Source organism: Chinchilla lanigera, unplaced genomic scaffold (genome assembly GCF_000276665.1).
Source record: "Chinchilla lanigera isolate Chin_1 unplaced genomic scaffold, ChiLan1.0 scaffold00081, whole genome shotgun sequence".
In the NCBI taxonomy this organism is placed as follows: Eukaryota; Metazoa; Chordata; class Mammalia; order Rodentia; family Chinchillidae; genus Chinchilla; species Chinchilla lanigera.
This window is the reverse complement of record NW_004955482.1, coordinates 6,328,624-6,353,834: the sequence shown is the minus strand read 5'-3', so window position 1 is coordinate 6,353,834 and position 25,211 is coordinate 6,328,624. Positions and strand designations below refer to the sequence as shown.

At 47.5% G+C, this 25,211-nt stretch overlaps 2 protein-coding genes and 1 long non-coding RNA gene across 18 annotated transcripts in view; 1 reads left to right on the top strand and 2 right to left on the bottom strand.

Annotated features, from left to right (window-relative positions):
- The first annotated feature begins 6 nt into the window (after positions 1-6).
- Positions 7-1,122, top strand: LOC102007340. Its single transcript, XR_263836.2, has 2 exons — positions 7-387; positions 594-1,122. It is a non-coding gene; the product is annotated as an uncharacterized LOC102007340 (long non-coding RNA).
- A 343-nt stretch (positions 1,123-1,465) lies between these two features.
- Positions 1,466-20,553, bottom strand: Vps33a (vacuolar protein sorting 33 homolog A (S. cerevisiae)). Of its 2 annotated transcripts, none has more exons than XM_005403095.2 (13): positions 20,397-20,551; positions 18,838-18,903; positions 18,310-18,437; positions 16,386-16,572; positions 14,567-14,683; positions 13,519-13,693; positions 12,194-12,387; positions 10,713-10,839; positions 9,571-9,638; positions 8,487-8,624; positions 6,638-6,775; positions 5,014-5,182; positions 1,466-4,535 (listed from the first exon to the last, which is right to left on the bottom strand). In XM_005403095.2, exons 1-13 carry the CDS (start codon positions 20,496-20,498, stop codon positions 4,354-4,356), a joined length of 1,791 nt encoding a protein of 596 aa, XP_005403152.1. In that variant the 5' UTR covers positions 20,499-20,551; the 3' UTR covers positions 1,466-4,353. The 2 variants fall into 2 exon arrangements, with proteins under 2 accessions (XP_005403152.1, XP_005403153.1); XM_005403096.2 differs by having other exon boundaries at positions 4,446-4,535; positions 5,014-5,210; positions 20,397-20,553.
- A 2,680-nt stretch (positions 20,554-23,233) lies between these two features.
- Positions 23,234-25,211, bottom strand: part of Clip1 (CAP-GLY domain containing linker protein 1) — a 117,239-nt gene continuing 115,261 nt past the window's right edge. For 12 of the 15 annotated variants that reach the window (XM_005403080.2, XM_005403084.2, XM_005403091.2 and 9 more), the window contains one exon: positions 23,237-24,911. In XM_005403080.2, the coding sequence (XP_005403137.1) occupies positions 24,686-24,911 (226 nt within the window). In that variant the 3' untranslated portion in view covers positions 23,237-24,685. Of the gene's footprint in view, positions 24,912-25,211 lie in introns of all 15 variants that reach the window. The other 3 variants (XM_005403083.2, XM_005403082.2, XM_005403081.2) reach the window with 1 other exon arrangement.

Sequence of the window (25,211 nt, the reverse complement as noted above, 5' to 3'; positions counted from 1 at the left end):
CCCCCAGGTCCCCGCTGCAGCCCTCAGGTCCCCCCTGCAGCCCCTAGGTCCTTCCTGCAGCCCTCTGCTTCCTGTGTCCCAGGCTGCGAGTAAGCAGCAGGCACCAAGCTCTCCGAGTCCTGTCCCCTCCACATACCCCTGTGCACTGTCCCCGCCCTGCCGACTCCCCCTCAGATGGCACCTGATGGTGGGAGCCCCTGTGGCCCTGGCCGCAGCTCCCCTCAGTGTCAGCCACCGGCTTCTGTCTCCTTTCACTCACTTGGTGAAGTTGCCTGAGTCGGCCCGAAGCAGCCTGCAGCTCCTTGGTCTACGCAGAAGGGCTGGCTGCGCACGCCAGCGATCCGGGAAGCTCTGAGGTCTTTAGGCAGCAGCCGCACTCAATAATAGGTGTGGTCTAGCGGCCAATTACAAGCTCCGCGAGGTCCCTGGGCGCTCAGGAGCTGTGGAGGGCAGCGGGCGGTCCCGAGCCAGGCTGGCACTGCAAACCCATCTGCCCTCTGCTGTCACCTCTGCAAAGGTGACGCAAATGGGGCAAACAGACACACTTGGAGCCTCTCAAGCCCCTTCTCATCCTGCTTGTCTACACACTCTAGGTGGGCTATGTGCCAACAAGGCCAACAAACGGAGCGGCCCCATCTACTCCACTGGGACCGGAAGAAACTGCACAGCCAGTCCTGACTAAAGCACAGGCATGTGTGGGCACGCACACGTGCGTCCACAGAACCACGCTTCTGGGACCAAGAGCTCCACACGGCTTGACTCCGATTCCGAGTTTCTGCCTCCCTTTCCAGACTCGTTGCACAGGAGCTTCGCGGTGCACCCAACTTCAGTTCCACCCAGTGTGCAGCTCAAGGGCCCCGCCGGGAGAGCAACAGCCTTTCCCAGGCGTAACGAGGAAGGGGAAGAGCACAAATTTTATGCTGCTTCTGCTGCTTCTGAATATTTCACTTGAACCAAATATTAGAAGACTATTTTTTGACCTTTGGGGGGCAAAAAACCCAGGAGTGTAGACATCAACCCTTTCATAAACATCATCATCCAGGAGCAAATGGCTCCTTAATTTAATCAGGATCTCTTATTATCAAATCATTGCCTCGGCTGCAGCCCGGCTGAAAACAGGAGCAGAACATTATCAAGCTGCTCAGGAAGCCAGGGAGTAGTAATTGCTCCCCCAGAGAACTGGTCATCTGAAGGGCTCCCATGTCCTGCCTAGTTACCGGAAAGAAAGGATGGCGGGCGTTCGTACCTCACTCCTCACCAAGGGGACAGATGCAAAAGCCAGGCTGTCTAAAGTAGGCCCAATTCTGCTCTCTTCGAGGTCTCACATCCTTCAAACGTGTGCCCCAAATGGATTGGTCCCTCTGCGGCCTCTCCTCAGTCCCAGCTGGGGACATCTTAGCACAATGAGGTGAATGAAGCAAAGAAACATGACACAGTGTAGGATTCACATGATTCTGTTTAGAAATAAGAATCTGAGAAGTTTTATATCATTGCTTTTTCAATTGACAAAAAGGGATCCTCTGTTTTCTATAGTATGTCACGGTTAAACCAATCAACCGAAAACTTGAGTGCAATTCACAATCTTCAGGAGACAAGTAGGTCTACGTGATGTCCGCATCCCTGTGCCTTGGTAGCTTTGTCAAAGCCCCCTCTTCCTGTTTCAGACACTTGATTCAGTACTTTTTAGAAGTATCTTTGCTTGAATTCAACTTTATTAAATACAGAATTGCCTCCTGTGATGGGCCAGTCTTGGGAGAGGGACACAGGCTAAGCACACACTCTACCAATGAGCCACACCCCCAGCCCCAGCTGGTCTTGAATGTACCCGAGCGCAGCGCAGGCAGCAGCACAGCCTGATTAATCACATCCACTTCCGGTGAGACCAGGCCTCAAAGGGCACAGAACCCACACCGAGACCTTCCCAGCTCTCTCCAAGGGTTAAACGTCCTGTTTTTGATCTTTGCTCCCTTACCCATTACTCTCTTGCTCCACAATTAAAGTACAGTTAAGATAGTTCTCTGTTGGCTGAAGTTCAAAACCATGTGAGACACAAAGCAGTGTCTATGTAGACTTCTAAGGGACTGCTTGTGTAGCAGAACTGTCTACCCAACGAGACAAAAGTCCAGACATGATGTAAACAATCCACCCGCTCCAGGAATAAACGTACCATTCACATACCCTTTCTTAGTACGGGAACATTCCTCTAGACAAAGACAGCTTCAAGTATTAAATGGACGTGCACAAAGGCGTATAGCATAGAAGTATCCACCAGCTTCTATTTGTATACAAATGAAGCAATTGATGTTTTTTTTAAGTCTTCTGCTAAATGCATTTTTAGGAGCTGACCTAGCTATGTCTGAACAAGTAGAGTCACGAGGGAATGCAGACACATGAAGCTACCACTGAGAAAACCCCCGCCATGGAGACGTGACCAGACTTGAACTGAGTCCCATGGCCAAAAACACTGAGGGGCAGGGTAGATGCGTTCTCTAAAGCAGTCGAAGCTAACAGCTGCCCGGGCCCCAAGGGATAAACTAATCTCCCTGGGATAACAAGTATCTGAAAAAGGACTCTCTAGAATAGGAATGGCTTTCCATTCAGGAACAGTTTTCCATTTCCAAATACTGAATGTCAAGCTCCAATTAATTCCATGAGAAACTATATCTTTTAAACATTCTCTCTGCTACCCCTTTATTCTTATACTAAATAGGTTTTTTTTTGGGGGGGGGTTGTTTGTTTTTTGAGACAGTGTCTCACTTTGTAACCCAGGCTGGCCTCACCCTCCTGAGTGCTGGGATTGCAGGTGTGCACCACCACTTTTTTTTTAAATCCAGAATTTCTCCCACTCGTAACACGCAACGTAACTACCAGAATTCCACTAGTGACAAGCACGGGGGATGGGGGGGCTCAGCACTCAGAGTGAGCTCAAGGCCAGCCTGAACTGCACAGTGAGACGCTGTCTCAAAAAACAAATAAAAAAACAAAAAACAGTGACACTAGGCACCAGCTAACTTTGCTGCATGCCTGGGCAGCGGCAGTACAGCCAGCACCAGGGCCCCTTGCTGGCACTCCGAACTCCTCCAGGTGCCGGGCTGAGGAGGGAGTTGGGGACTGCGTGGGTACCTCCTGCAGCCCTGCCCTCCTTCACAGCTAAAGGTCCCAGCAGAGTGGCAGCTGGACTCTGTCAGTGAGACCCCTCCGGAGTGACCGAGGCCACCAGGCCAGGGGCTGAAACAGAGCTAGGTATTCACAAGCACAATGGACGCATGAGACTGAGTCTGTGTGGCCACAGACTACCAGAAGAGTGCATGCGCTGGTTACCAAGGAGACAGAGCGGCAAGATGCTGAAGAGGTAAGAGTTCCACTGCTCACAGTGGAACCAGCCAGAAGGTGAGCCCCGGACGGACAGGGAATAAAAGCGACATCTCTTTGGAGGCAGCTATCACTGAAATTCTTGGAGTTGCCAACACACGCACTAAGAAAGCGTCTTGGAGTGGCTGAGTTCTCTGGAAGCTACTCCCCAACTATTTCCAAAGCAACACCAAGAGCCAACTTCATGCTCAGGAAGGAACACTACACCTCCTCCTCATGGTTTCTGGTACTCTACACGATCAGAGAAACTTCCCTAGTAACACACTACAGAGATGATCCCTGGAAGTATAGCCTTTCCCCAACTGTTTCCGTCACCGTCACCGGCGTAGAAAGCCTTGACAGGCAAGGCGCCTCCACAGATGCAGCTGATCAGAGACAGCAGAAACTGCTTCTGAGCAAGAATCTGCCTCAAACCTCTTCCTCCTTAAGAAGTAAACAAAACTCGCCTTAGGGGTCAGGTAAGAGCGAAGGTAGAGACACGAGCACGACGCGCCTTCCTTGTCAGGGTACAGCAACTGCTCAGCCACTTCGGCCCCAGCCCTCAGCACACAACCCTGCACCACATCCCAGGCACGTGCGTCTTCAGAAACACAGCCCTTGGACCAGGGGTTTGACTTTCCACTTTTATTTTTGTTTTGACTTCCGCAGCCTCTGCTTTCCTCGTTTAACAACTGCCTCCCTTTGTGAGGCTGTAAGGAGTCTCCATCCCCAGGATCTCTGCGGTATTCCTAGAGGCCTCATGATCCTGAGCTTAGAAAATTCAAAACCAGTGTCTCTTGACCCAGGCAGATCCTCCTCTTCTTTCTTCAAGTCATTAAGAACACAAAGCGAAGCAGGACGGAGAAGGCAGCAGTATGAGAAGCAGATCCCACGGTGATGACTTCCGTATTCCTGGTTCCTCTGTGGGGTTTCCCTTCCTTGCAGCAACTTCTTCAAAGAAGCAGTTCACTGTGCGATGCACTTGCCACATCTTGGAACACTCTAGAAAGGTTTTTCCATTAGTGCCTCCATCCAGCTGTTTCCATTCATCAGTTTAGTGGTGGCAATGACATACTCTGTACCTCCGTCTTCCAGCTGGGACAGAAAGCGCAGGGCAGCAATTTCAGCAAACGTTACACCCCCGAGGAAAAATACCAGAGTGACTCGGTTTTCTCCTGGTTGCCCTAAAATATAAACATTTCAGAATTTAGAAGCATTACTGGTGCTTGTCTTTCTGCTTCAAAATATTTTTTCATTGCTAGAAATAAAAAGATCAAGTGCGTCTTGGTACAGACAGACCCTCTGAAACTCAAGAACACTGATTTTGATCTCAAAGCTTTTTCTAACTCTGGAGAGCCTTGAGGTGGAGACTGAAAGATGCTACTCCCGAGGGCAGAACGCAGCTCTTGTTGCTTCGGATGTACATTAGCAACTATGACCGTGACTCCTAGCTACTCTATAAATCTTCACAGAGCGGCTCCACAACATGTGACAACCACACTGACGCACACAGATGCCGCACACAGAACTCATGTTTCTCTTTTTTTTTTGTCTTTTTGAGACAGGGTCTCGCTATGCAGTTCAGGTTGGCCTTGAACTCACTTTGTGGCCCAGGCTGGTCTCAAACTCGCAACAATCCGCCTGCCTCAGCCTAGAACTCACGTTTCTTCTGCAGCCCTGTGGGCAGCGGCTGGCGTTCCTCAAAGTGGGGCCCGGGGAGGATGCGAAGGACTTCCTCGATGCTCCGCCAGCCGGGCCGTGACAGCAGCTGGGCCAGCCGCACGCTGAGCGGGGCGTAGCCACTGTACACATAGGAGATGTCCGTGGGGTTCTGTGCAGTAATTAAAGGGAAAAAGAACCTGTAGACAACAGAGGTTCAGGGCACCTATGGTCGTCTGCGTGGCCCAAGTATGCGAGCGAAGGCAGAGACAGACACCCGCCCAAGTCCCGTTCCAACCCAGCCCAGACCTGCTCTGTCCTCAGAGCCAGGGCTGCACCACTCAATCCAATCTTTTTTTTTTTTTGGTTTTCTTCCGGTACTGGGGATTGAACTCATGACCTTGCGCTTGCCGGGCAGGCGCTCTGCCGCTGAGCTAAATCCCCAGCCCCTGAATCCAATCTTGAAAAGCTGCTCAAAGCAGCTCTGGGTACTGAAGATGAGAAACTCCTGGGTTTGAAGAAGTTTCTAAGAAGGCACCTTGGAGGTCCAGCCCAGTAACAATGCGTGTGCCCTCTGACCCCTGCAACTGTACTATTATGTGTCTGTACCGCAGAGAGGCTTGTACACCCCAGGAGAACGAGCCAAAGGATAAACACATGAACTACAACAGCTGTAACTGCAAAAGGATGGAAACAACCTGAATTTTTACTTTAAATCACAAAACAAGGTGTGACCTTAAGACCCCTGCCTACACACTGGGGGTGTAGCTCGGGGAGAATGCCTGAGGACTTAGCATGTGCAAGGCCCTGAGCTCAATTCCCAGCACAGAAAGAAACAAAAACTCCTTCAGAAACTCCCTCAGAAAAGAATGAGAAGAAAGGAGGTAGATCAATGAAGGATCTTCCAGATCACCCGTTCAGTGGTGTAGGTGGATTTAGGGGGAGAGAGGTCGGAACAGCAAGGAGAGCTCAACCAATACACACAGGATAACACGCACAATTAAGGGAATCTATTTTCCTACTGGGAAAAATAATCCAATTTTGCTACTGAAAATAGAAGAAGATATAATAAGCTCTTGTTGCAAAAGATAGCCCAGTGAAAACTTTTATGAAAAACCACAATGACAGTGAGAAAATGAGACTCCGAAACACTACAATAGACAGTGAATGCTAAGGAAAGTGCCTCCTGCTTTGCAGACCCAGTATAGGATCTGCAAGGAGAGATAATCACTGGCTCCGTGCCGGCGTCGGCAGGAACCAGCTCCATGTGGAAGGAAGCGTCCCCGCCCCGCTCGCCTTCCTTTGGTACGGCTAACCTGTTTAGGGGTGACAACCTCCACGCGCCCCTGCGGGAGCCCCTCCTTCCCGCGGGGCTGCAGGCCTCCGCAGGAAGAGCTCCCCACCACCCCAGCACAGAGCATCGCCTCCCGGCCACACCTCTATTAATCTCCCCGCAAAGACCCACGTTTCCTACTGAGATTCTGACGGCCACAACACACGGATGCATTACGTTTTCAAGAAGCTGAGAGAATTACTTTCGGAGAGACAGCTACGTTGATTAAGTGGCACATGGCACCTCCATGCACTACGCAACCACAGTGCATTCAAGTGGCGAGACGGGTCCTACCTGCTCATTCACGTCATCCATCCAGAGGCGCAGCGTTTTCCGAATTGTCGGGTAACTGTTCCTGCCCCCCGTCTGTGGCTTTAGCAGGCCAGCCTTCTCCAGGTTGTGCAAGGTCAGGATGTGCTCGTAGCCGTAGGTCTGCAAGAGAAGTCACTTGGCTTTGATGTCAGGTCAAAGAACACTTCCAACACATCAACCTGATTCCCACCGTGGAGCACGTTACTGAGGGCCAGCGATGACTGTCAAGCACAGGGGACAGAGCAAGGGACGAGACTTGCTAACACTCTTCGCCCATTACCGTTAATCCAACTCATCATCACAGTGGGGTTTAAAATATTTACAGTCACAATTACTGGGGACAACCTGAGCATCAAATAAAGTATAATATATGTGGATGTAATTATTACTAAAAAGGAATGAGGCAGAGCTATACATCCTGATAAGGAAGAACTTCTGGATATGCTGTGAAGGACAAAAAGATGATAATAAAACATTATGCATAATGGCATTTTGTGTGTGTGTGTTGAGTCAGTTTTCACTGTGTAGTGCAGGCTGGCCTTGAACTGACTGCAATCCTCCTGCCTCAGCCCTCTGAGTTCTGAGATAACAGGAGTGTGCCACCATGCCTGGCTTATATAGTTCTTTGTATAAGCTGAGTATAGCTCTGGTCTACAAACTTCCTATTTATTAATTCAGTTGCCCTTATGACCCCATGAGGTAGGTGCTGCTACCATCTCCACTTGACAGAGACATTTAATAACCTGCCCAAGGTCACCAGTGACAGCAGAGCGGGGCCCTGAGCCAGTCTCACCCTGAAGCACATAAGCATCATGGGTACGCACTCCAAGGTGCGCGGCTGGAAGAAGACAAACCAAATTTTTGACATAAGCCACATCTGGGGAGCAAAACAGAAGTGCACTCAGGGATGGAGATGCGTGTATTTCATCCCCATGCTTCTGCACTGTTGGCCTATTATGAGGATGTGAGGTCTGCGTGTAACTTAAGAAAGACGGGCAACCCACTTCCAGGACCGCTGCTGTCTCTCAGGAGCTCTCTCTCTCCATAAACCTTTCCCAGGCTTAAAAAAAGGCAGGGGCACAAACCCAGCCTGGGCAAGTTAGCAACTTAGCAAGACATTATGAAAAGAAGAAAAAAGAACAACAAACAAACAAAAAACCACAAAAGCTTAGTGCAAAGGCCCTCGGTACAATTCCTGGTACAAAAGACAAAGAAAACAGCAAAAGCAAAATAAATTCATGAGCACTTAATTTTAACAGTAATATATTCTCTACCAGTGACTGATAATAGCAAATAAATACTGCCTGAGACATTTTCAAACAGGGAGAATTTTTTAAACAGCAGTGGGATTTTCCTGACAGTAAAGTAACAGACTTAAGTCTATTAAGCAACTGCTATCAGCAATTTGCAAAAAGTTCTCTTTCTTCATAACCTAACAAATTCATTAAGAAAATGAGTACCAGGTCCTAGTGACCTGGGTCTTGGTGCTGGCTCTGCCAGCTACCAGCCAGTGGGGGAGGTTCATCATTAGTCTATGGCTCAGATTTTCATCTAAAATGAAGATAACAACAGCTAAGAAACAGGGTTGTGAGTGTTAACTGCAAACAAACAAAGCTCTTCTAATAGACCCTGGTACGCAGCAAATGCTCAGTAACCCTTTACCACTGTTACTGTACAGGTATAAAATAAACAACAATACAGCGATCCCTCTAGGTACTGAAAAATTAAAAGGCCAGTGGTAATCATGTATCAGAACAGGAGCTTTGTGAAATACTTTTTTAAAAAGATGTTTTCTGTCTTTGGGAAACCATAAAAATTTAAAATACGCTACCTGGAGAACTTCCCTTTTGTAATAATCCAGAACTTTTTGCTTGAGTCCACTATTGCACACGGACTGGAGGCAAACCAGCCTCAACACTTTGATCAGCGGGTGCTTTTGGGCAATACAGTCCTCGATGTAATTGTTGACCTAGAAACGAAGCACGTACACGGGTGATCTTCTTCCAGGACTTCAAGAATTTGATATGGACAAGAATTTTTCTAAGTCCAAGAAAGGAAATGTGCAGGACAATGGCCTACTTCCTCCCTCAGTTCCTAGCTGTGTGGGACGTAGCACATCACCCCAGCATACACGACCCCACCACCCCACAGATACACCAGCTATCAGACCACGGGGCGCAGAGCAGCGAGGACACCATCAGCCAATCGTAACGCCTGCTCCGAGGCATCTAGCTCTATGGAGGCCACGTGAGAGGCTGCCAAATGCCCGGTGCTTCTGTGACCTCATCTACCTCCACGGAGCAGCAATTTTGTCTAGAGCAGAGCAACAGGAATTTTTTTTGAGACAGGGTCTCGCTATGAAGTTCAGGCTGGCCTTGAGCTCACTTTGAAGCCCAGGCTGGCCTTGAACTCGCAAGGATCCTCCTGCCTCAGCCTCCCGAGTGCTGGGATTACAGGTGTGTGCCACCACGTCCGGCTAGGAATATTTTTATAAGATGGGGATTTTCATACATTTAATTAAAAAAATTAAGAGCTAAATATTTAAAGAAATATTATAAACAACTATCTCAAGAGCGAGTATCTTAGTTTTGCTTTGTGGCATCACTGGGATTGAATGTAGGGCCTCACAGATGCTAGGGAGGTGCTCTACCACTCAGCTAATTCTCAGCTCCAAAAGTGAAGACCTTAACTTATCTATTATAGTGCTTAAAAATCTTGGATTTCAGGAAACAGTTCTCATCTCACCATGTACTATAGAAGGGTCATATATAAAGTAATGTTAAGTTCTTTTCTTTGATAAAATTCGTATTTTCACATTTTGCATTTGCTCATAAAATTAGCCACTGTTACTTGGCTATAACCATATGTCTGATAAACTTCCAGCTACTTGTTGGGGTGGTTGACAGTCTACATACCTTATCGGTGTCTATTCCAGACATAAACTCCTGCTCCACTGTTAATTTATCAAAGAAGTCTTCAGAAGCTAAAATATAATTAATAAATTTGCAATTTAGAAACTCAATAAATGTTAACTTATTTGAAGTGTGTGCTTTTACACATGAAGCATGATTGAGACAAAATATGCAAAAAAGAAAGCAAGCCTGAGATCAGATCATTACCCAAACAGACCTGTCTAAGAAACATGGAAAACCTAGAACTCGGGGCTGGGGATTTAGCTCAGCGGCAAAGCGCCTGCCTGGCAAGTGCAAGGTTGTGAGTTCGGTTCCCGGTACCGAAGAAAAACCAAAAAAAAAAAAAAGAAAACCTAGAACTCTGAATGAAATTAAATTCAGACACAGCTGACTATCATACTCATTTGCTGTCCCTAGAATTCAAATACAGATGTTGGAATTTTGCGCAATGAGTCTCACTATAATGAAAACGAATTTCCAAGAGTTTTTTGTTTTTGTTTTTGAAACAGAGTCTCACTATGCTTTTAGGCTGGCCTCAAACTTTCTCACTATGCATTTCAGGCTGGCCTTCCTGTACCTCGAACTCACAACAATCCTCCTGCCTCAGCCTCTGAGTGCTGGGATTGCAGGCATACACACCAGGTGCTCTTACCTTATGATTTATTTAAGATTCAAAGTATACTACATAAAAGTGGGCACTGAACAATCTCCTACTCAGCTTTTACAGCCGTGTATTCTGATGGACAAACCTGTGTTTGACATAAATCTGAGCTTTTCCAAAATACTCAAGACTAAAAACATTAACAGCCTTATGTTATTATGAGGACAAACTTAGGGATAAATTTCTTGTCTTTATTTCAAATATTTCATCACTCACTAATTATGAAATGAGTCAACCACAATGGACCGTTCTTAGCATGCACACACTGGATACCGAGAGGCACACACAAGGTTAAAGTAGAGCTGAACGGTAAAGTACCCGCTGCGTGTGCTCAAGGCCTTGGGTTCCAGCCCCTGCGCTGCACCCTGGAAAAGACCCAGAGCGGATTTTCCCAGGGAAGCATCAGGGTGCCGACGACCGGCGTGTTGGACACCGTGTGTTAAGTCTGCCCCCGACAGAAAGAACTGTACCCAAGGGCACTCACTGGTCACGTCTTTGATCAGCTCTGCGATGGAGGTGTGGTTGGCGAGCGAGCCCCGGGCGGCCTGCATGTGGGGCAGCTGGGACACGAACTGCTTGATCTCCCCCACTGTCTTGGCATTGTGCCGCTCCTGCAGGGCAGACGGCAGCTCATCAGGCAGGGCACGTATTTCAGGGGATGTTTCGTTTGTAATAATGTGAAGGAAGGAATGCAAACGTGAAAATCTGGCCAAACCCTAGCTCCAACATTATTTCGAACAACGGAAAATAAACACATCCCCTCAAGGGCTCATGGCGCCTGTTTCCCACATTTGTGCTTCCCTGGAGAGCAATGCCTACGATTCTCTTTCCTATACAGCACCTCGCACCCAGCACGAGGGTGCCCAGGAGTTTGTGTGCCTCTGACCACTGGTGGGGGATGGAGTTAGGTAAATCATACACATTTCTGAGTATAAAACTAAGATGGCTAGGCATGTATCACACCTGAAATTCTAGTACTCAGCATGCTGGGGCAGGAGGATCGCCATGAGTGAGGCCACCCTCGGCTACATAGTGAGCTCAAGGCCGGCCTGAACTACATAGTGAGGCCCTGTCTCAAAAACCAAAATCTAAGATGAAGAAGGGACCGTAACTAGTAGAAAGTCTCTTATATGGTAGGAGCAGATCCAGTCCTGCTGCGGAACCGTCACCCTGAGTGCAGCCCACGAACAAAGAGAGCCTTGCTCGGCAATGAGGACATATTTAGGGGCAAGGCAGTCAACAGCATCATCAGAAATCTGAAAAGTCACTTCAGTTTTCAAAAACTTCTGATTTACACCTCCAAAGCCTTAATATTCAGTTTATCAGCTTACCGAACTCCCATGTTTCAAAGAGGAGCTTAACATGAATAAACCAGCGAGGAGGCAAGAGGAGGCAGGGAGGTGCTAATGACGCCTCTGATGGCGAAGCTCTGGGCTGCCGGGCCCTGGATCTCATTATCACCTGCCACGTATGCAGGGCCCCCCCGTCCGCATGGGATGGACCTGGAAACGCACCGCGAACTGGAGTTCTATTACAGGGAGCTTTTATTCTTAGCACAGCTGGCTTCCTCGTAAGTGAGGCGAGAGACAACTTAAAGGAAGAGGATAATGACAGCGTTTATGATAAAAGCTTTTTAATCACAAACACCTTGGTGCTCCCACAGCCTCTAAAAAAGGAGAAAATTTAATATAACCCTCTCCACTGTGTAGTTCAGACGGGCCTCGAACTCACTATGTAGCCCAGGCTGACCTCAAACTCACGGTGCTCCTCCTGCCTCAGCCTCCCCAGTGCTGGGATGCCCAGCCCCGGGAAAAAGTTTTAAAAGAAAACCTTGGATCCTCCTGAATCTGCAGCTGCTGAGGGTGGGGAGGTCGTGGCGACACTGAAGCCCTACCTGGGCCCGTCCTGTTCTCTCAGGGTGGACACTATGAAGCCAGCAGGGGCGACAACCAACACACGTCTCACCTCGAAGGCCGCAGAGATGATCTTGGCCTTCTTGCTCAGCACCGAGCCCACTGCATTGAAGTTCTTGTCTCGGATCTCCGCGTAGAGCTCCTCCGCCGAGTTGAGCTGCAGCTTCTTGGCCTCTGTGGGGAGTTCCTTCCCGCTGTCACCCTGCTTCTTAGGCACAAATTTCTCCGGGGGCAACTTCACGTAACCTGCATAGGGCAAGAGGCCGCGCACCAGCACGCAATGACGGAAGAACCAGTCATCAAGTGCCTGGGCGCAAAACTCCACTTCCATCTCCACAGAGACTGGAGGACAGCGTGAGGAGAAACGGCACACAGCTCTGAGTTTTTATTTCTCATTATCCAAGTACAAGAAGCCACGACCTTGTCCGACAGAAACCACGGTTCTAATTGTCTTTGGAGCAACAGGGACCTATTCCCACACTTCGGGATTGGTCACTTCTCACTTAGACCTACAGAGCTCTCCCGCCCCGTCCTCCAGGGGTTTTCAGACTTCGCCCCTGCTCCGATAACGCATCATGAAAGCCCGCTGCTGGGTGGGAAGGAGCACCGAAGCAAAACAATAAAACAAAGCAAACAAAACCGCGAGATCCAGTCTCAAAAGAAAATTTTTACAAAGGCTGGGATGCAGCTCACTGATAAGAGTTGCCCTCAGTTTGAGATGCTCACTGTTGCTAGATAAATAAATTTTTTTTTTTTTTTTGGTTTTCCTCCGGTACCGGGAATTGAACTCACAACCTTGCGCTTGCCAGGCAGGCGCTTTGCCGCTGAGCTAAATCCCCGATAAATAAATTTTTAAAATATATTTTAAAAAATAAAATGACCCTTTGGAAACATGATCATTCCTCATCCAGTTACCTCCCTTTTTCTAGATGTTCTTACTTGGTAATTTTATGTATTATGGACATACACACATACAAAATGTACAACTGAAGTAAGTTTGGCTATACATTTTTGTTCATTTTCCACATTTATCAGTTTAATCGTTCCATTATATTTTATAATGTTCACAAAAATTTGGATTCTTTAGAAAATTCTGGAAAATAAATGACAGATTCTATACAAACCTCCCTGACCTCTATTTTTTGAACAATTCCTCAAGGAACACCCTCAGACTGGATTTGCAACCAAAAGTTAAAATTTTATATCCCGCCAAACTGCTCCCAAAGTGTTTATATTAATCTACATTTTAAAATCATCCTTACAAGCGTCCTTAAGTTCAAATAAATCTTAAGTATGCAACATAAAAATGGTATCCTCCACATAAAGGATATTTTTGTCAAAGGATCCACAAATAAAAATAGGTGTCACTTTACTTACTGTTCTGAATGCCGTAAATTTCATCGATGAGCCCTTCGTACGTGAGCTGAGTAGCCAGAGGTGTCAGTAAATCCACATTCCGATCGAGCAGCAAGAGGTTGTCAAAAACAGGGAACACGGAGTTCTGGCTTCCCGTGAACTCTCTCTTCATCCTGATCATCATGTTGGCCACTTGCTGGAAACAAAATACTGGATGAGGAGGGCCCTCCTGGGAACTAGATTTTTAAAACTCAGCTAAAAACAGAAGGACAATCAAAAGAATTAAAAGAGAGAGACAGAAAGAGAAAAACTGCAAGCATGAGGTTGATAATAAATAAACAGCAATCAAAGAGCATTTGCTGGGCTGGAGATCTAGCTCAGCGGGAACGTGCTTACCTACCTCTGGGCTTGATTCCCAGTAATGCAAACAGACAGACAGACGGACAGACGGACAGACAGCCTTTGCTGCTGGCCACGCATCCCAACCCCTGGCAGCACAGTATCAGTCTGTGTCGTCGCTTAGGGAAGCTATGCTCTACAAAGTCACTGTATTGGCCAACACTGAACCACTGCTCACGGGAGACCTACGCTGAGGAACCCGAGCGCCCCATCACGGCCTTCAGCACCGAGCTGATACGCAGCTTTGCTTTACCCTGTAGAGACGCCCGCCTTAGCGGCTACCGCTGAGTCAGTCACCCTGAACTCAGCCAACAGCGGCTCTCTAGCTGGCCCGAACGAAGCTTAAGGAACACGGCACCTTCTCCGTTAGACGCCAGACAGCGCCTCACCCTGTACGAGGCACCAACGCGGTACAGAAGTGTGAGACAGGGACGCCAAGCAGAAAGCCAAAGGGACACTTTGTGGTGGCAGTGTCACCTTGCTGGGCGGCCCTCAACTGGGAGCCTGCTCTCCCTGGGGCGCCGATGGGGGCTGCGCTCACACAGGAGGGAAGACGCACATTCCCACAGGCTTCCTGTGTCACGAAGCTCGGCTGTCTCCGTGCACTTCTCCTGGGCCCGCGGCTGGCTACAGGGCCTCCCTCCCCACCCTGGACGGTGCTGGCTCTCACCCGGGCGCACTCCCCTTTCCCAAAGATCTGGGGGATCGTTCCGTACAGAGCCTGCAGCGTCATCAGCCCCTTGGCCGCGTGGTACAGGCTCGTCTGGTCACCGTCCAGGTAGCACTCCTGCGGGGAGAAAGGCCGGTCAGCAGGGACCCGGGGCTCCTCCCGGCAGCTGCCGGGTGCCTGCCTGAGTTTACAGACAACAAAACTATCTCCTGCTGCGGGGACACTCAGACTCCAGGGCTCCCCAGCACAGGTGCGGAGACGTGTGCAACTGGCTTCATTCATCAGCTCGCTTGAAAGCCTCAGGTGTAAAGACTGTATCAGGGAGGGGCTTTCCCATTCACTCAGGAGGCTGAGGCAGGAGGATAAGAAGTTCTAGCTAGCCTGGACAACTTAGCAAGACCTTGCTTCAAAGTAAAAAATAAAACGGGCTGGGGACGTAGCTCAGTGGTAAAGCATCTTGGCGTCCGTCTCCAGTATTGCCAAAGAAAGAAAACTAAGATGTAAAGTGGGCTGTAGGTGTGGCTCAATAGTAGAGTGCTCGCCTAGCATGTGCCAGGCCTTAGACTCAATCCTGAGCACCACAGATAAAAAAAGATACAACCAAGCGTGGTGACGCACGCCTGTAATCCCAGCACTCATCAGGAGGCTGAGGCAGGAGGATCGCATTGAGTTCGAAGCCAACCTGGTCTATATAGTGAGATCAAGGTCGGCCTGGGTTCAAGAAGCCCTACCATAGTGTCCCCAGAGGCAGGGCCAGGAGCAGGAAGGCAGCTGGGCCCAGGGACTGAGCAAGGGCAAGCAGAGCTCTTGAGCAGGGAGGAGGAGAAAGATGTCTCTACCAAGTCCTCACAGTGAGTGTCGCTGAGGCACTGCCGGTGTAAGGCACCCTTCACACGGCACACCGTAGCAGAGGATGCCTGAGACACCTTTTCTGGCAAAATTACTTAAAACTGATGAGACAGCTAAAATGAAAATTAAAGGAAGAAAAATACTGGAAAACATTTCTTTTTTTTTTGAGGCAGGGTTTCACGTTACGTGGCCGTTTCCTGTGCCTTCCGTAGTTCATATCCATTGTAAGGACCAGCCTCTTTTACCCAACAGAAGCGCTGAGATACCTGAGCACATTTTCAGCAATTATATCCATCAGTTCTAGCCTGGGTCAGACAAAAAAAATAATATTCTTGACATCAGCTGCCGGCAAACGACTTCCTTTAAGTGTGAACATTTTTTCCACTTCAGTTCAGGTTAGCCTTGAGCTCACTTTGTAGCCCAGGCTGCCCTCGAACTCACAGCAATGCTCCTGCCTCAGCCTCCCGAGTGCTGGGATTACAGGTGTACACCACCACAAAAAACATTTCTTGGGCCAGGGATATAGCTCAGTGGCATAGCACCTGCTTGGCAAGCACAAGATTCTGAGTTCAATTCCTGATACAAAAAAAAAAAAAGAAATATTTTTTCATACTTTTTTTTCTTCTACTTTTTTTTTTTTTTTTTTTTTTGGTAGCAGTGGGGATTAAACCCAGGGCCTTTGCACTGAGCTACACCTCAGTCCTTTATTTTATTTTTTACTTTTGAGACAGAGTCTTACTAAGCTGCTCAGGCTCGGCTCCAACTTGGATCTTCCTGCCTCAGCCTCCCAGAGTGCTAAGATTGCAGGCATACGCCACCACACTCATCTTGAAGAGAACATCTTGAACATGAACAAACATAGGGAATGAGCGCCTCAGCTTCACAGGACCATGAAAATAATACTCAGAACTTCCCTATTCACACATTCGGCAAAAATCAAAGTCTGATGTCAGGGAAAGGCGGAACTTACTTTGAACGCACCCTCTGACTCCATGGATAAGAGATCCCCATCGAATGGAATGAGATCTAAACTGTACTCTTCCCTGTGGATAAAGGATCCCAAAACACCCAGGTCCTTCAGCCGCTGTTCACACAGCAAGCTACGGCGTGGCACGAACAAGATGTGGAAATCTCTCGCGGGGCCCCGTCTGTCTTCACTGCAAAGGAAGGAGGGCGGGTTAGCTTAAATGCTCATGCGGGTCAGACACTATTCGGTGTGCTTTATGCCAGTTTCCTTCCTGAACACTGGTCAGGAGAACAACTCTGACTCTCAGACCCAAAGGGCTACAGCTCTGTGCTCTCTCCCAGGCCCCAACAGGAAAGCAGCACCGAGTCACAGCCAGCCCTTTATGGCTTATCTTCCGCAATCCCTTAAACCATTGAGGCATTAAGCTCTCAGGTTTATTCAAACAGGATAACTGTGTCTTTCAGAAAACAAAGGGTCCCTTAACCCCGGATGCAACAACAGTCTCATATTACACTGGGAGATCTCTGGACTCCCAGCTCCGACTCCCAGCTCCCCTGTCCTTCAGTGGTCTCCAGAAATAGCTCAGAGGCTTTTAAGGTCTAAGAGGCAGCGGCAATCAATCTTACCGGAGCGCACTGTGCGGAGGGCGCTTCCTCTGCAGAGTGGATGCTGCATTAAACTTTAATCAGCTTACTTATTCGGCTTATCAAATTCAAGCACATTACATTCAATAATTGAAAAATAACCATTAGAAGATTTAACAAAAAATAAAACTAGGTCCTTTTTTCCGACAGGTTTCAGCTTTTAGCTATTCCAAGAGAATGCGGCTATGTGATAAGCCCCACCTCAAACCGTTTAGAACTCCACAAGTTTCCCACTCCCCTCCACCTTTTTTATATTTTTGTTTGTTTGTTCTGAGACAGGGTCTTGCTTTGTCATCTAGGCTGGTCTTGAATTTACTATGTAGCCCAAGCTGGCCTCGAATGAGTGGTAATCCTCCTGCCTCTGCTTCCCCAGCGCTAGGAGCTCCCATATCCCTTCTCACACTGTTCCATCCCAGCCTAGTTTTTTGTTTGTTTGTTTGTTTGTTTGTTTCTGTACCAGGAATCAAACTCAGGACCTCACACTTGTCAGGCAGGTGCTATGGCCCTGAGCTATATCCTCCGCTCTGTTCAGTTTTCCCAAATGGCTTTTTGGTTTTTTTACTTTGCATTTTATTTTAGAGTACATCCATGTAAGTTCCTGCATTTCCAAGGTAAGCGGATCACAGTCAGGTTAGCACTGCTGGCAACAAAATCACACAACTGCTCTGGCTTAAAAACAGGATAAGGTGATGCACATTAACACCTCGCTCCCTTTAATCTGCAGAAGACAACACCTCACAAAACAAATCTCTAAATCACAGCCTCACACCATCCAGCGTGAAGGCCATGTACGTATGTTAAAATTAAACCATGTGGGAAGTGCAGAGTCCCAAACCCTCTGAGATTCCCCCAGTGCCCTCTTCTAGTTGCAGGGGGCAGAGGGGACAGACTCTCACCTTCAATGCCCCAAAGCAGAGGTGGGGAAAGTAGATGCTCATTTAACCCCAAAACTCATGGCTTTTCAGGCTATTTCTATACAAATTACTTAAATAATCTAAAATTTTAAACAGTTAATGTGAATAAAGGATGGTAATAGAGGAAGCACCTGGAAAAACTACTAGTCACAGATGGGAAATCTGACCTGCAGATAGTCCATTAAAAAAAAAAGGAAACGCTGCATCACACCTTGTAATATGCTACATTCTCAGGGTAGAGTTCATTGTATTGAATTGTACCACCTTCCAATGCACCGCAGGGGTGGGAGCCTATGAGGAGGAGGAGCGCAGTACCTTACATCCATTGTAAGGACCAGCCTCTTTTACCCAACAGAAGCGCTGAGATACCTGAGCACATTTTCAGCAATTATATCCATCAGTTCTAGCCTGGGTCGGACAAAAAAAATAATATTCTTGACATCAGCTGCCGGCAAACGACTTCCTTTAAGTGTGAACATTTTTTCCACTTCATGTTCCTAGGAAAACAGATGCACAGAAGATAAACGTACCTATCGTTTTCAGGCCCAGAAATCCTTCATACTTCTAATCAAACGCATGGTAACAATTTATTATTAAAGGTCAGACCCCTTCCCCAGGCCACATACATGAAGTTTCAGGATAAAGCCGCAACCATTGCATCCGCATTCAAATGAGTGCGAAGTGATGAACTACGGAAGGCACGGGAAACGGCCACGTAACGTAACGCCAAGGTCTGCACGGACCACTGCACAGACGCGAATCACCCGCTAGTATCAGTGTTCGAACTGATCACACAGCTTTGCATGTCAATTAGTTGGAAGGAAACGTAAAATTCTATCATCACTGCTGAAGTTCAGAATTATTAATCCCGGAACAACCCCCACAGAGCTTGTTTACCTTCAGTAGTGAATACTGTGCAATCAGGCCAAAGGGTCCTGTTAGGTACTCATCCCAAACTATTGCCTGTAAGAGGGGAGAAACATTCTCTTACTACAGACAGATAACCTCAGGAATTTCAATATCAACGTGAAGCAGCAGGCATTCACAACTGGTATATCTTCTTCAAATTCAGAGTTAAAAATTCTAATTGCTACTGAGCATGGGGGCACACACCTGTAATCCTAGCACTTGGGAGGCTGAGGCAGGATGACTGCCTCGAGTTCAAGACCAGCCTAGGATATATAGTGAGTTCGAGGTCATCCTTGGATCTTGCAACACAAGCGAGTCAAGACTTCAAACTAAGACTTTTTGACACTGTAAGCCACTGTTCTGGGCCCCTCTGAGTATTTCTACTATGAAACTCCAGCTCTACTTTTTCTTTAATTGAAATTATTGTTTAAATATTTTTAGATTAACCTTCAGTTGTAAGAAATAACAGAGATCTCTGTGCATTTAACCCAGTCTTGCCCAGTGGTAACATCTGGCAAAGATATAGTACAACATTACATCCAGGATCTCCACACTGATCCAATCCATGATCTCATTCACATTTCAGCATTATTTGCTAGAATTACACTGGTCCCCCCGCAGGGTATGGTGGCACATGCCTGTAATCCCAGCACTCGGGAGGCTGAAGCAGGAGGATCATTGCAAGTTCGAGACCGGCCTGGGCTACAGTGAGCTCAAGGCCAGCCTGAACTGCAGAGCGAGACCCCGTCTCAAAAAGACCAAAAAAAAAAAAAAAGAAAAAAAAAGAAAAAAGAAGAAAAAAGGGCAATAAACTGGTCCCTTATACTTTAGCCTGCTTTGTGCTCTCAGCGGCTGCAAGCAACCACTCTCTCTCGTGTAAGTCTGGTTGCTGAGGTTCCTCAGTCTTCCCTTCCGAGGAAGGCTGCCAAGTTACCAGGCGGACTGATAAACCATTCCAAAAGAACAAAGAGGCAGCAACTCTTAAAGGCTTTGAACTCCCTGATCTACAGCGTCTGCCTCCCTCGGGAGCTTGGTGCTCTACCAGGGTAATTCATCCTGTTTTAGGAAGGCCGAGCTAAAAACCCCAGGTAACTACATCTCCTCCCATCGTTTCTGTGTAAGGCGTCGGTGCTCCACACGTTCGATGCTGGATCTGCACTGACAAGCACGGCTGTGGTAACGAACGGGCCCCGGGCCATCTGCATCCCCGGGCCGGGCGCCCCGGGCCCCACGTCTGATACCCAGAGCTGCTTCTCTAGCGCCGGAGAAGACCCGGCGGACAGCGGCTCGCCAGGGGCTGGGACAGGACACCGACGTGTTCTGCAGTCTCAGAAGAGACGCGGCGGCACGCGGACCCAGGCTACGCGCCCGGGGCCTCCCGCTTCGCCGCAGTCACCCGCAGCAGCTGCAGGCGGAAGGGTCCCGAAGCTCGCTTCCTGCAAGCCCCAGCGGACCTCGTACACGGCAAGCTCGGGGGACCCAGGACCGGGTCAGGCCAGGCCGGACCAGGGGAGGTGAGCGTGGGGGTCGCCTTCACTGCCCCTCACCTTGCTTCCCGCGCACTTGTCCAGGAACTCGCGCAGCTCGCGGCGGACAGCCTCACGCAGCACGTTCAGGTTCACGCGCCCGTAGGACAAGTGCGCCGCCATCTTGCCCCGCCGCCCGTTGCCGGCGCGGCCGCAGCGCGGTCACCTGACGGCGCGTCCACGTGACCCGGGCCGCCGCTTGCCCAGCCGGAAGCCTGAACCCGCGGAGCGCGGCTCTCGCTAGTGTGGTCCTAGTGTCCGCCTTTTTTTCTATCCAGCGGCCCTTCGCCCCAGTCACTGGGGGCTAAAAATGGAGTTTAAGGATGGAGACCGGATCTGTCGTCCTGTTTAAAAAATCACCGCTTCTTTCTTACCACCAAGAGTAGTTGCTGTAAAACTTTGAGGCTCGACTTGAAAGCAAATCTTTTAAATTATAAAAATCATGTTCTCCCCTTACCACTAATGAAGGTTGCTTTGGTTTGTGAGCTCCAGTACATACTTAGGGTCAAGGGAAACTTACACGGGGTTTCTTTCGGTTTTTAGCTTTTCCTTGCAAACTTGTAAGGCGACGTTATTTCATACAATACTATCATTGCAGCAAAACAGGATCAAACCGAATGGAAGATTCTTTGCATCGAGGAGTTAGAAGGTAACTTCTATTACGTGAGCGGGGTGGGGATCCCAGAGGCTCAAATCACCAGCCGAGTCAGGTTTGAGTTCGGTTTAAATATGGTTTGCAAGTGGGAAGTGCAAAACTGATAGCAGGTTATCACGATTGGATACACGGATTACGTGAATTAAGTCATATGTTGTCAGGCAGACTTACTCAAAAGGAATTTTTTTATCATTGGACAGGAACATTCTGGGAAGGAGGGGAGAGGGGTGTGAGCAGAGCAAGTGGAGAGTTACATGGGTCCTTGACTGGGCCGCTCTGTCCCAGACATGAAGTCCTTGAAACAAGTTGGAAACTATTTTTCTAACTAAGGAAAACAAGCTGGATATGGTCAAGTTGGCCCAGCACATTACCAAAGAGAAGTAGATAGTCAAGGCTGACTGACTGCAGCTAGCTATATGAGAGGCAGCAAGAGCATCGCCTCAGGCTGTGAATCGATTTCTAGCTTTTGTTATAATATGCCTGCAAGACTGCTGTTCTGTAAGGGTGCCCGTATACTGTCAGATCTGGAATCGAGGCTCTACCCCTTGCTTAGCAGTAAAATCAGCTTGCGATCTGTGAGTTGTGAACACCGAAAGAGGACTAACTCATGTGAAAGGCTGAGCAGGCTCCCTGGAACTTGACTGCTGAATAAATCATTATAAGTGCTTGGATACCTTAGTGTAGAACGGGACACCTGGGATCCGATGAGACTTGACAATGTCTGATACCCGAATGCATGGCCTCCTCAATGTGTCTTAATACATTCTGTTAATGAAGACTAAGCAATTACTGTAGAGTCTGAGTGAGAGAGTGCTCTGGGGATGATACAGAAAAGCAAGCAATCCATCGAGACTTACGTTCTCACGTTCCTGATTTAATCAAATATGGTTATTTACGTTTTTAGCTTTTTGTTTTTGAGACAGAGTCTCACGATATAGTTCAGGCTGGGCTTGAACTCACTATGTAGGCCAGGCTGGTCTCAAACTCGGGGTGTTTCTCCTGCCTCAGCCTCCCATGTGCTGGGATTATAGGTGGGCGCCAACACACCCAGCTACAAACTTTGATTTTGGAGTAACTTTTGAGCACACATGAAAATACTTCCATGCTCCCTTCTCAACTAGGATCCACAGTGGATCTCTGCCAGTCTCGAATTCTTCTCACATGTAGTTTTGTACCATCTTAACACACGTGAAAACAAATGTAGTGCTCACAAGCCAAGTCATGAGCTGTTAGGTGAAGGTAAGGAGGTAAAACGCCCAAGGTTGGTGAAATCTCAAGCGTGTATGACTGTAACTTAGCAAGTGAGGATTTCAGATGATGGAGCAAGAGGTGCTTTAGCGAAAATTCCAGACAATACCACCCACCAGAAACGTTTCCCACGCCCTAAAGTGAACAGTCTGAGTTGGTGGAGTAGCTCTTTTGTGAAGTCACTCAAGAGGCCCAGGATCCTTGGCATCGTCCCCTGATCCTCTGGCACACTTAGGCTCTGCAGGCAGCAGTCATTTCATACTCGGATCTGAATGTTCTCCCCAGTTCTTAGGCTCCACTGCACCACACAATGCAGAGTAGCCTTCTGTGCCTACTTTTCCAGTTTTAGAAAATCCTAAGCCAGGTGTGGTGGTGCACACCTATAACCCCAGCACTTGAGAGGCTGAGGCAGGAGGATCATTGGGAGTTTGAGACCAGCCTGGGCTACAAAGTGAGCTCAAGGCCAGATTGAACTGCATAGCGAGACCCTGCCTCAAAAACAAAACAAACCAAACAAAAAATGAAAATCCTCAGTGATTCAGTCAGCATCAAGCTCAGGAATCCCTCCATCCTCCCCAGCTGCTGCCAGGACACAGCAGTTTCTTCAAGCTCTTTACAGTAGAAAGTGCTACTTGGGGAGCTGGGGGAGGCTCAGTGGCACATGGGTTGCTAGGTTCAATCCCCAGCACCAAAAGAAGAAAGAAATTGCTATTTGGATCTCTAAGATTTGCTCATTTAAAGAAAAGCCACTGTGGGCTGGGTGTGGTGGCCCATGCCTGTAATCCCAGCACCTAGGAGGCTGAGGCAGGAGGATCACTGCTTCAAGTCTGAGGCCAGACTGGGCTACAAAGTGAGTTCAAGGCCAGTTTGAAGTGCATAGTATATGAAACCCTGTCTCAAAAAGACAAGAGGAAAAAAAAAAACATTTGTGACAAGCTGAGAAAAACAAGTTTACTACTATTGGCAAAAATAATAGTAACCATTTTATTAAAGTAGATACAGAATACTTGTTTGCTCAGATTTTAATACTGCTTGACATGTTTTCTGCCTGTGAAACAATCCTTTTTATGTTATCAACCAAAAATTTCAACTGATAACAGATTTATTCACTTGTCAAACACACAGTTGAAAATCTCGGGGGGAATACATGAGAGGCATATATACAATTATAGAAATTCTTATTATACATGTGGATGGAAGATATATTTTATTACTTTTTACATATTCTAGAAGACATTCAAATGATAAATAGATTCTGACTGTTGATAAAACTGTTCTGGTGCTTGAGGTCCTTTATTTTTTTGTGATAAGAAAATCCATAATTATTAATGTTGACTTTCTCATCATACATTCATCTAAAAACAGTAAAAACAAATTGTAAAGGAAGATTGTAGATTTAGGTGTTTTATAGTGGCTTAATTCAGTGCGGGGGATATCTGCTACTGAATGAAAAAAAATGGGAAAAAATCTTTCCAGTTATTTAGATCTGGTTAAAAAACAAAAAACAAAAAACAAAATGGAAACAAAAAAATACTGTAGTTGCATTGATTCCTGGTATCAAAACAACTGTAGTTGTAAAGCCACATGACACCATTACTGGCCTCGTCTGTTGCATCCTGGCCATCATTTTAGGTGTTTTCCTTTACTTAGTAAAAATCTGAAAAGAAAGACACACTGTGTTTTTACTCCAAAATATAGATCTTTTAAAATATATATACATATATAGAAGTTGAAATTATGTAAAATCAGTAGAGGAAACACCACAGTCGAAGTAGGTGGGTGCAGCATATAGATTGTAAAATGTCCCCAAAGCAACAGGGGGCTTCTCCTCCCTTTACCTGTTTCATGATGTATAACCCCATGGAAGTATTGTCAGGCCCGAAAAAAGGCACTACTGTAACAGGTAGTGCAAAGAGCTCAATATTCCTTGAAGAATAAAATACTCTGAGTAAATGAAAATGCAAAACGGTGTATTTTTTGCAACTCATTCCAGTGTCAAAGCTTAACTCAAAAACCCTAAATATACAAATGCAGCCTGAAAATATTTTAGTGCAAATATGAAAAGTAACGGCATAATTTAAAGTTTCTTAAATAAGGTGTTGAAAGGGTAGGGCTTGTTCTACAAAGTTTCCCTAAGGACAATAAATGTAATGGCACCTGGTGCAACATCTTCAAATTTAAAAACTAAGAAAACCAAAGTAGAGGTGAAAGCTCACCTACTAAATACTTATTTATTCTAACTTATAAGGGGAGACTAAAGGACAATCTGTGGAAGACCAAAATATTTTCTTAGATTTGCTGGAGTCAAAAATAACGTGAGTTCTCCTGAAGCCACGCACACGACGCCGAAGCTGGTGTCCAACTGCGTAAGCGCAGGCGCCTCGGAGAGCCCCGCCCCGAGGCTGCGTCAGAAAGTCTCGTCGTCATTGCAGTTGGTGGCCCAGTGCCCAAACATCTCACAGATCTCACAGTAGGGCCGCTCCTCGCTCCGGCTGCCGTGGTGCGTGGAGTGGGGCGGGTCCTCGGAGATCTGCGCCTGCGTGGGGCAGTCCTCTGTGTCGTGGAGATCGAAGCAGTCACAGATGTCACAGAAGAGCCGGGGTTTCTTTTTGGACTGCTTCTCCTGATCATCACTGCAAACGTGAGTGTGTAAAATCATAAACTTTATCAAAGGGAATTCAAGACATGAGAGCACTTACCAACAACCTTAAAAGTAAGAACTAGTTCTGGCGAAGTCCATGCACCCAGAGGATAAGCAGTACCTTCAGCATTTAAAAATTCTCAGATCACACCATTTGTGGACTCATGGAAATCTATTCATGGCAAAGTGACCACAAAGTAACGCTGTCTCACTGCTCTCATGACAATTTACTGGCGGGCCTAACTGGAAAGCCCATTTGTTCTGACAGCGGCGCGGGTGCGCTCAGCGGGGC